General features: G+C 43.2%; 1 protein-coding gene across 2 annotated transcripts in view; it reads right to left on the bottom strand.

Annotated features, from left to right (window-relative positions):
* Window positions 1–1,093: 1,093 nt before the first annotated feature.
* SLC35E3 (solute carrier family 35 member E3) overlaps window positions 1,094–11,719 on the bottom strand; it is a 29,322-nt gene continuing 18,696 nt past the window's right edge. For both annotated transcript variants that reach the window (XM_034936208.4, XM_003808716.5), the window contains one exon: window positions 1,094–11,717. In XM_034936208.4, coding sequence (XP_034792099.1) covers window positions 11,531–11,717 — 187 coding nt within the window. In that variant the 3' untranslated portion in view covers window positions 1,094–11,530. The remainder of the gene's footprint in view (window positions 11,718–11,719) is intronic.

Below are 11,719 nucleotides of genomic sequence, written 5' to 3'. Positions count from 1 at the left end.
TGCCACCACGTCCAGCTAATTTTTGTATTTTTAGTAGAGATTGGGTTTCACCATGTTGGCCAGGCTGGTCTCCAACTCCTGACCTCAAGTGATCCGCCTGCCTCAGCCTCCCAAATCACTGGGATTACAGGCGTGAGTCACCATGCCTGGCCTTTTTTTTTTTTTTTTTGTGAGACAGAGTTTTGCTCTTGTCACCCAGGCTGGAGTGTAATGGCGTGATCTCGGCTCACTGAAACCTCTGCCTCCCAGGTTCAAGCGATTCTCCTGCCTCAGCCTCCTGAGCAGCTGGGATTACAGGTACACGTCACCATGCCCGGCTAATTTTTGTATTTTTGGTAGAAATGGGGTTTTACCATGTTGGCCAGGCTGGTCTCCAACTCCTGACCTCAAGTGATCCTCCTGCCTTGGCCTCCCAAAGTGCTGGGATTACAGGTGTGAGCTACCAAGTCTGGCCTTTTTTTTTTTTTTTTTTTTGAGACAGAGTTTCGCTCTTGTCACCCAGGCTGGAGTGTAATGGTGTGATTCCAGCTTACTGCAACCTCTGCCTCTCGGGTTCAAGCCATTCTCCTGCCTCAGCCTCCTGAGCAGCTGGGATTACAGGCACACGCCAGCATGCCCGGCTAATTTTTATATTTTTAGTAGAGACGGGGTTTCACCATGTTGGCCAGGCTGGTCTCGAACTCCTGACCTCAGGTGATCCATCTGCCTCAGCCTCCCAAACTGCTGGGATGACAGGCGTGAGCCACCACGCCAGGCCCTATTTTTATTTTTAACCAGTGCTGTAGTTTGAATAATTGTCTCCTCCAAAACTCATCTGGAAACATCCCCAATGTTGCAATATTGAGAGATGGCGCCTTTAAGAGGTGACTGGGTCATGAGGGCTCTGCCCAGTGAGACTGGTGGCTTTATAAGAGGAGGAAGAGAGACCTGAGCTATCATGCTCAAGCCCCTCACCACGTGAGGCCCTCCGCCACCTTGGGACTCTGCAGAGAGTTCCCAGGAACAAGAAGTCTCTCACCAGATGTGGCCCCTGTACCTTGGACTTCTCAGTCTCCACTATTGTAAGAAATAAATTCCTTTTCTTTATAAATGACCCAGTTTCAGGTATTCTGTTCTATGCAACACAAAATGGACTAAGACAACGAGTACGCTTAGTTGTTGCTTCCTGAGTTCCAAAGTCCAACAGACAGAGCAGGTCCTCCATTCTTGCCCCTTTTTACCCCAAATGCTCATTGGCATTCTTGCAGCTACGAGTAATAATTAAAAGTGGCTAAGCCAGGCTGGCGTGGTTGCTCACGCCTGTAATATCAGCACTTTGGGAGGCTGAGGCAGGAGGATCACTTGAACCCAGAAGCGAGACCAGCCAGGGCAACATAGCAACACCCTGTCTCTAATTATTATTATTTTTTTAAGTGAGTAAGCCAAATAGGGGTTTACTTTTCATCTAGAACAAGAAGCCGTGTTGGCCAGGCTGGTCTCAAACTCCTGGGCTCAAGTGATCCACCCACCTCAGCCTCCCAAAGTGTTGGGATTATGCGTGAGCCACCGCACCCGGCCACAAGACCCAATTTCTTTTCTTTTATCTTTTTTTTTTTTTTTTTTAAGAGATAGGGCATCTAACGGCATTGTTTTAGCTGCTCAACACTTTTTTGTGTGTGTGCTTATTTTTGTTTGTTTGTTTTGTTTGTTTTTGAGACAGGGTCTCCCTCTGTTGCCCAGCATATAGTGCAGTGGCATGATCATGGCTCACTGCAGCCTCGACCTCCCAGGATCAGGCAATCCTCCTGCTTCAGCTTCCTGAGTAGCTGAGACCACAGGTGCACACCAATATACCTAATTTTTTTTTTTTTTTTGAGATGGAGTTTCACTCCTGTTGCCCAGGCTGGAGTGCAATAGCATGGTCTCAGCTCACCGCAACCTCTGCCTCCCTGGTTCAAGCGATTCTCCTGTCTCAGCCTGCCGAGTAGCTGGGATTACAGGCATACGCCACTATGCCCGGCTAATTTTGTATTTTTAGCAGAGACAGGGTTTCTCCATGTTGGTCAGGCTGGTCTCGAACTCCTGACCTCAGGTGATCCACCCACCTCGGCCTTCCAAAGTGCTGAGATTGCAGGTGTGAACCACTACGCCCGGCCACCTGACTAATTTTTAAGTTATTCACAGAGAACAGGTTTTGCAATGTTGCCCAGGCTTGTCTCAAATTCCTGGGCTCAAATGATCCTCCTCCCTCGGCCTCCCAAAGTGCTGGGGTTACAGGTGTGCCACTATGCCTGGTCGGCTCACCACTTTCAGATCTGGCTCTCTTCACCTCTCTTTTATAGTCACAAGCTGATTAGCACAATTCTAGACATCCGCAGCTACATTTAAGGCAGGAAGGAGGTGGTAATAGACACTACCAGCCACATCTGTCCCTTTTAATCAGGATACCCTAGAAATCCTCAGCAGACTTTGAATTATGTGCCATTGGTGAGATGTCATATGATCATCCCTCTACAAGGCAACAAGGTAAAAAGAGAATTTAGCATTTCTAGCCTCTAGAGTGGAGATGAACAAAGAATAGGAATGGGCATTTGCTTAGGAAACCAACTGTGCCTTACAACATTTTTGCACTTTTTTCTGTAAAATTTTGTGTTAAATCATATAAAAATGCTGATCCTAACAAATATGGTCAATGAGTCACACCATAATTCTCTAAGAACTCCAGTCCAAAAAGGTTAATCTTGCTTTTAAACTCCAGGCGCGGTGTTTCACAGCTGTAATTTTAGCACTTTGGGAGGCAGAGCAAGAGGATCACTTGAGGCCAGGAGTTGGAGACCAGCCTGGCAACATAGCAAGACCCCGTCTCTACAAAAAATAAAATTATCTGGGCCTGTTGGTGCACACCTGTAGTCCCAGCTACTCAGGAGGCTGAGGTGGGAGGATCACTTGAGCCTAGGAATTCGAGGCTGCAGTGAGCTGTGATTGCACCACTGCACTCCAGCCTGGGTGACAGAGGGAGAACCTATCTCTAAAACAAAACAAAATAAAAACAAAACAAAACTCCAAGCAGAGAAAGACTTGACGAGTCGGATGAGTCTGATGATTCCTAAAGGAAATCCTTTTTGAGATTCCAGGAGATTCCATCTCCTCAATAGAGTAATTGATTTTGAGCCTCCCACCTCCTGAATTAAGGCCCACCCATCCCTATCCTGCACTGAACTGTAGACTCTTTTTTACTTCCTTACAAAAGTTTATTCTTAAATGTACAACAGACTCCAAGACGACACTTTATTGTAGCTATAGGTGGCAAAAGATGTTATGGCAGAGAATCCAGATGTTTAAATAGGAATGGAGTCAAGGGTCACCGCCCCAAGCACGGATAACAAAATTTATTTTTTGCCAGATTTCTTTAATTCCACCTGTGGCTGGTGGGGGCTGGTGGCGGGGGGGGCTTTCACTTTTAGCTCCTCTTTTTGTTTCTGCTTGAACGTCCCATCTTCCTTACCCACCCCCTTGACCTGCTTCTTGAGCTTTCTCAGGGCTTCTTGCCACCTTTGCAGCTGTACATGGCACCTGCCATAGGGCTCTAATTTTAAACTGAGAAATTGAGAAAACAGGAAACTGACTCTTTTTGGGGGGAGAGTAAGACAAACAGGAAAAGGAAAATGAAGACATGTGGTTGATACAGATCGTTGGATTTCAAAAGGAAAAGTCTATGGATAACCGAAAAAAATAAATATTTAGAAATGCATAGTCTTGGCTGGTTAAATAAATATCCATGCTTGTTCTTGTGGCATAGTAGTTACGAGACATTTTTAGTTAAATGGAAAAATGTGAATTACTATAGTTTGAGTGATATGCTGCTTTCCAAATTAAAAGCAGCATAACAAAAACATTCCCCTAATACTCATAAATAATTCATTGAATTGGCAATAATTCACCTCCTAACGACTTCATATGAAGTATAAAGTAACTTCGATACATCAGAAGAAATCCTATCTTCTAATATAAGAAAGTAATATGATTACATTAAATGCGTCTCATATAAGTTATAAAAATGGTATCTATGAGTAAAGAAATGCTTGTGAACAAAAAAATTGATCTTATAAAGGTCAAACAGGCCAGGCGTGGTGGCTCACACCTGTAATCCCAGCACTTTGGGAGGCTGAGGTGGGCGGATTACCTGAGGTCAGGAGTTCAAGACCAGCCTGGCCAACATGGTGATACCCTGTCTCTACAAAAATACAAAAAATTAGCTGGGCATGATGGTGGGTGCCTGTAATCTCAGCTACTCGGGAGGCAGAGGCGGGAGAATCGCTTGAACCCGGGAGGCGGAGGTTGAAGTGAACTGAGATTGAGCCACAGCAACCAAGCCTGGGAGACAGAGGAAACTCTGTCTCAAAAAATAAAAAATTAAAATTAAAATTAAAAAAAGGTCAAACAAACCAAACCCTTCTGATTAATTTATTCAATCTACTTTTATTATAAGCAAATAAGAAATTATAATTTTAATCTGAAAAAGCAGAATCAGGGGATTTTGGAGCTGGACAGTCCCCTGGAAATTATTTGGATCAAAGCCCTCATTTTATAGGTGAAGAAACTGAGAAGTAAGATTCGAGCAACTTGCCCAAAGGCTTTGCCAAAGGCTATACCAGTGAATGGCAGAGTCTGGACTGGAAGTCCCAGTGCTGCCGTCCAGGTGAGACCTGTTCCACTGCATGCTACTAGCTCCCGGGCTGAGACCGGACTTTTGCTTGGCAGGTTTCTTTCTTTCGAAACTATTAATTATTGTATTTTTTGTAGAGACAGGGTTTTGCCATGATGCCCAGGCTGGTCTTGAACTCCTGAGCTCAAGAGATCCACCCACCTTGGCCTCTCAAAAGTGTTGGCATTACAGGCATAAGCCACAGTGCCCGGCCCATTTTCCTCCCGCCTCTTTGTTCCTTCTCTGTTTCTTTTGCAGCATTATGTTCTATCATCGTATACCAGAGTTCCTCAACTTCAGTTATAGTCTGTTCTTGCTTTATGCTATCTTCTTCAGTAAGCTCATCTTGGTCTGTTTTCCTCCTTATCAGGCATACCCCAGAAACTCCTGTTTCATCTCCACCTCAACTAAACATTTTCCTGAGTTCTGGGCCTCTATAAACTGATTATTTGATTAACATCTTTTTTTTTTTTTTCTGAGATAGAGTCTCTCTCTGTCACCCAGGCTGGAGTGCAGTGGTGCAATCTCAGATCACTGCAGCTTCTGCCTCCCAGATTCAAGCGATTCTCCTGCCTCAGCCTCCTAAGTAGCTGGGATGATAGGCATGCACCACCGCACACAGCTAATTTTTGTACTTTTAGTAGAGACGGGGTTTCACCATGTTGGTCAGGCTGGTCTCGAACTCCTGATCTGAAGTGATCTGACTGCCTCAGCTTCCCAAAGTGCTGGGATTACAAGCCTGAGCCACCATGCCTGGCCAACATCTTTAATTGGATATCTCAGTATCAAGAAGGCCCATAATATTCCTCTGCCTCATCCCTCTCCTCAGTCCTCTTCTTGTGTTTCCCAGTTCAGAGAATGGCACCATTCTCTATCAAGCTGCGCAAATCAGACATGTGTGATTTTTTGTTGTTGTTGAGACAGGGACTCACTCTGTCACCCAGGCTAGAGTGCAGTGGCGTGATCATGGTGCACTGAAGCCTCAAACTCCTGGGCTCAGGAGATCCTCCCGCCTCAGCCTCCTGAGTAGCTGGGACCACAGGCCCACACCACCATGCCCAGCTAATTTTGTATTCTTTGTAGAGATGGGGTTTCATCATGTTTGCCCAGGCTGGTCTCGAACTCCTGGACTCAAGCAATCCACCCACCTCAGCCTCCCAAAGTGCTGGGATTACAGGCATGAGCCACTGCGCCCAGCTGAAGTGTGATCCTTAACTTCACCCCTTCTCATGCCCTCCATTTCCAATCCATCTCCAGTCCAGTTGACTCCAGCTACTCAATTATTTCCACTTATCTCATTCCACTACCTTTGAAGCTACCACCATCTCTAACTACAGTCATCTCCCAACTAACTGGTCTCCTGGCATCTCTCTGGTTCTCCTCCACTAATTTCAAAACAAAGAAATTTACTGTGACAGTGCTCACAACACTCCCCCTTGCTCTTACTAAAGATGCTTACCATAGCCTCCAGGTATTGTATGGCCTGAGGTCTATCTACATTTCCAGGTGCAGGACACACCATGTCTCCCCACTCCCAAATTTAGTCTCCAGACTCCATCCTTTTTACAGTTCTTTAAAAGCATCACAATTCCTCCAACCACTGGGCATTTGTATGTGCTATTTCCTCTTTCCAGAATGCAATACCCTCCCTCTGCCTAGCTAGCTAACTTCTATGTATCTATGACTGCAGCTCAAACTTTCCTCATGGACTCCCTCCACAAGTGCCAAGCCTGGGCCAGATTCTTTTGTTATGTGCTCACAGAACGATGTTCCCTTTAGCATTCATTGAGTTTGCTGTTTAATTATTCTTGTCTTGTTTTTGTTTAATTAGTCCTATCTCTAATACTAGACAAATGTTCCTTAAGATCATAGGAAATATAGGACTGTCTCTACATAAAAACTGTTTTATATCCATAATGCCTAGGACAGTACCTGGCACACAGTATATGCTCAATAAATTTTTGTTGAATGAATGCAATTATCATTATATTCCTGATATTAGCAGGTATAATCCAGTTTAAGTTTGGGAACAGAAAGACAAAACGGACCACATCTAATAAATCCGGTCTCCTTTCTTTTATTATTTATTTATTTGAGACAGTTTTGCTCTTGTTGCCCAGGCTGCAGTGCAATGGCATGATCTTGGCTCACTGAAACCTCCGCCTCCCGAGTTCAAGGGATTCTCCAGCCTCAGCCTCCCAAGTAGCTGGGATTACAGGCATCCACCACCACGCCCAGCTAATTTTTTTGTATTTTTAGTAGAGATGGGGTTTCACCATGTTGGCCAGGCTGGTCTTGAACTCCTGACCTCAGGTGATCCGCCCGCCTCAGCCTCCCAAAGTGTTGGGATTACAGGCGTGAGCCACCGTGCCCGGCCAAGGTCTCCTTTCTTTTAATCAAACTCTCACCTTTGGCCATTCTGCAGTCATTCACCCGACAGTATTTACTGACGGAGTGAATACAGAGTGCTTGATTAATGTTGCTGCTTTGTTATTATTATTGAGATGGAATCTTGCTCTGTTGCCCAGGCTGGAGTGCAGTGGCGTGATCTCGGCTCACTGCAACCTCCGCCTCCTGGGTTCAAGCCATTCTCCTGCCTCAGCCTCCCAAGTAGCTGGGACTACAGGCATGCAACACCACACCTGGCTAATTTTTGTATTTTTAGTAGAGACAAGGTTTCACCATATTGGCCAGGCTGGTCTTGAACTCCTGACCTCAGGTGATCTGCCCACCTCAGCCTCCCAAAGTGCTGGGATTACAGGCGTGAGCCACCATACCCAACCTAATGTTTCTGCTTTGAAATACAATTTTAAAAAGTCATTAATAGGTTGAAAACAGCAAGATTTTAAAAGTATTTTAAAAAGTGAAACAGAAGAATGCTTACTTCATTTCACAGAGATAGATTTCTCCTTTATGTTATTTTTAAAAGGAGATGGAATTTTGTTTCATTCATTTCTGCTTATTTGGACAGGCCAAATATGAACAGCTGAACACGTCAGCGTTACCATGCATATGTTACACAGATGCCATCCTTCTTCCATCGGCTCTCATATGCAATAGAGAAGTAAAAAGAGGTTCTCTTTATTTTTAAAAGGTAAAAAATTGAAATTCAGTCACTTAACACAGAATAAACAATAATTACAATTACACTGGTAACAAAGGACAGCATGTTTTCTTTGAAAGCACTGTATCTGGTTTGTCTCCGTGCTTGGTCCTAGTATCTGGCATATTTTCCCCGGGAGTTTTCTTTTCAGTGGGATGATTATCTTCAGGGCAAAAAAGTTTATCAGACTCAAGTTTTAGCAGTACTTATTTTATTCATTTATATACATGTAACCCCATCCTGTCTTACTCCAATCTTCTTACTGCCTTCCTATTGACACATATATTATATAACACCCTCCCCAAGTTCTATTTCAGGTTAAAAATTTCTTTTTTTTTTTCTTTTTTTGAGACAGAGTTTCACTCTTGTCACCCAGGCTGGTGTGCAATGGCGCAGTCTCGGCTCACTGCAACCTCCGACTCCCTGGTTCAAGTGATTCTCCTGTCTCAGCCTCCCGAGTAGCTGGAATTACAGGCGCCCGCCACCATGCCCAGCTAATTTTTGTATTTTTAGTAGAGACAGTGTTTCGCCATGTTGGCCAGGCTGGTCTCAAACTCCTGACCTCAGGTGATCCACCCGCCTTGGCCTCTCAAAGTGCTGGGATTATAGGCGTAAGCCACTGCGCCCAGCCTACAGTTACGAATTTCTAAATGGCACAAATAAACTCAGCTGTTCTCAGTGCAGACGTCAAATCCTCACTGTGCTGAAACATTTTCCTCAGCTTTTGGGAAATAATTACAATTTAAACATACACAGAGAATGTTTCTTAGACAAACATAATACCCGAGGCTTATCTGGTAAAAACTAATTGCTCTGTCCTTAGCACAAAAAATATATATCTTTGTAAAATGAGAAGAACCAAAGAATATTTAAAACAAAGAAGGAAGCCACACGTACTAATTACACAAGAGACTGACTGACAAACTGGAATTCTCCAAAACAGATTTTCAGCGAGGCTTCTCATTTCAGAGTCCAGGAAAAAAAAATCCTAAAAACCCCAAAGGTATATTATATGTGTGTATATATATTTTTATTGTGTTAAAAAACACAAAACATAAAATTTACTGTCTTATCAAAAGGTATATTTTGTGGCTCTTCCCTTTTTTTTTTTTTTTTTTTCCGAGACAGAGTCCAGTCTGTCGCCCAGGCTGAAGTGCAGTGGCACGATCTCGGCTCACTGCAACCTGCGTCTTCTGGGCTCAAGAAATCCTCCCACCTCAGCCTCCTGAGTAGATGGAGCTACAGGCACGTGCCACTAGGCCCGGCTAATTTTTGTATTTTTTGCAGACAGGGTTTTGCCATGTTGCCCGGGCTGGTCTTTGTGCTCCTAAGAGTTGTTTTCTCCATGAAAGTTGATAAATAACATTTAGAAAATGAATTATTACAAGAGTAATGATATGTCTCAATTTATTATATGAAATTATCAACAACTACTTTTAATATTCAGATGTCAAGAAGATGAAAAGCAGAAATACATTTTGCAAACATGTAGCACTCCATAAATGGAAATCATGTATTTCCTCTAATATCCCAATTTTTCTGCCTAGTATCTATATGGCTATTTTGTCCCAACTTGCTGTACAAGAATTTTCCCCAGCCACCTTAGAAAGGTTGGATGTAGTTCACTCCAAGTTTGCAGTTCACTCCAAGTGTTTCAGTACCACAGAAAGCTCCATGGAAGCCTCAAATGTACGGGCTAGGCAATAGAAGCAGGGAGGTAGGATTAAGAAATTACTGGCCAGGTGTGGTGGCTCAGGCCTGTAATCCCAGCACTTCGAGAGGCTGAGGCAGACAGATGGCTTGAGCTCAAGAGTTTGAGATCAGCCTGAGCAACATGGCAAAACTCTGTCTCTACAAAAAATATAAAAATCAGCCAGGTATGTTGGTGTGCACCTGTAGTCCCAGCTACTGGGGAGGTTGAGGCAGGAGGATTGCTTGAGCCCAGGAGGCTGAGGCTGCAGTGAGCCATGATTGTGCCACTGCATTCCAGCCTGGTCGACTGTAAGACAAAAAATAAGAAAATAAAAAATTTACCAATATAAAATGCTCAAACAGCTAACAAACATGTTCAATTCCATTTATAGTCTTTTCTTTGAGCCATTTAAACATAGGGCTATTTTTTTTTTTTTTTTTTGAGATGGAGTTTCACTCTTGTTGCCCAGGCTGGAGAGCAATGGCATGATCTCGGCTCACCACAACCTCTGCCTCCTGGGTTCAAGCGATTCTCCTGCCTCAGCCTCCCGAGCAGCTGGGATTACAGGCATGTGCCACCATGCCTGGCTAATTTTGTATTTTTAGTAGAGACGGGATTTCTCCATGTTGGTCAGACTGGTCTTGAACTCCCAACCTCAGGTGATCTGCCTGCCTCAACCTTCCAAAGTGCTGGGATTACAGGTGTGAGCCACCGAGATTGGCTGCCGTTTTGTTTTTTAACTCCATATAGTTTCTATAGTTCACTGAAAACTCAAAGAGATGACCTATAAATGTATGAATAATGTATGATTTCTTACATCAATTTTCTACTAGAAAAAAATCATACTTTTAGAATTGGATTTTGTCTTACAGTCATCTTTATTATACTTTATAAATGAGATTTCATTTATATAAATCAGGAAGCTAAACTAAAATAGAAACACTAGGTTTAAATTCTGATTTGAATACTCTGATCAAAATAACAAATCTCACACTGGGACACCATCTATCAGCAAGCAGAGAGCTACTGTGTGTCCTTCCTTAGAAGAGTTTGAACACCAAGAACCCACAGCATATTTGCAGTACAGTAACAGCAATTCCTTTGTCATTATCACAGAACTTTAATTTTCATGTACTTTGCTGGGACCAACCAAACCATCCCATATATATAACCATATCCATATATATATATATATATATATATATATATATATATATCCCACATATATATGGGATGGTATATATATACATATGTATATGTATGTGTGTGTGTATATATGTGTATATATGTATACACACACAAACATATATATATATAAACACACACACACATATATATATGGAGAGAGAGAGAGAGACAGTGTGTTGCTCTGTCGCCCAGGCTGGAGTGCAGTGGTACAATCTTGGCTCATTGCAACCTCCGCCTCCCAGGCTCAAGCGATTCTCATGTCTCAGCCTCCCAAGTAGCTGGGATTACAGGTGTGCACCACCACACCAGGCTAACCATTCCATACATTTTATACAATCATTTTTAAAAAGAAGCATGAACCATTTTGGTTTTAGAGAATTAAGTTTTTTTAAAAAAGAGACTCTTTAAAAAAAGTCATTATATGAATAAAATCTGCTTTGTGTTAATTCCGACAAATCATTCCATCATTGAGTCTGTCACCAATTTTTTTTTTTTGAAATGGAGTTTTGCTCTTGTTGCCCAGGCTGGAGTGCAATGGTACGATCTCGGCTCACTGCAACCGCCGCCTCCCGGGTTCAAGTGATTCTCCTGCCTCAGCCTCCCGAGTAGTTGGGATTACAGGCATGCACCACCACGCCTGGCTAATTTTGTATTATTAGTTGAGACAGGGTTTCTCCATGTTGGTCAGGCTGGTCTCGAACTCCTGACCTCAAGTGATCCGCTGGCCTTGGCCTCCCAAAGTGCTGGGATTACAGGCGTGAGCCACCGTGCCTGGCCCAATTTTTTTTTTTTAAATAACTTGCACACTTAACAATATTTTTTATCTTCTTGGGACAACATTCTTTTCTCCACAAAAACCCAATTAAGGACGTTGTGCCAGTTTACTCCTACTTCCTTCCTGTTCACTGAGCTTAAAGTGGGTATAGGCGAGAATGCCAAATAATGTACATAAAATGCCAAGGGCCTGATTAATGGACAGTGGATCCTTAAATAAAACGTATCCTCCGAATAAAGTAATGCAGAACTTGAAGTGTCCGAACATGTTATAGCT

This window comes from Pan paniscus, chromosome 10 (assembly GCF_029289425.2).
Source record: "Pan paniscus chromosome 10, NHGRI_mPanPan1-v2.0_pri, whole genome shotgun sequence".
NCBI classification, from domain to species: domain Eukaryota; kingdom Metazoa; phylum Chordata; class Mammalia; order Primates; family Hominidae; genus Pan; species Pan paniscus.
This window is presented reverse-complemented; position numbering and strand designations above follow the sequence as displayed.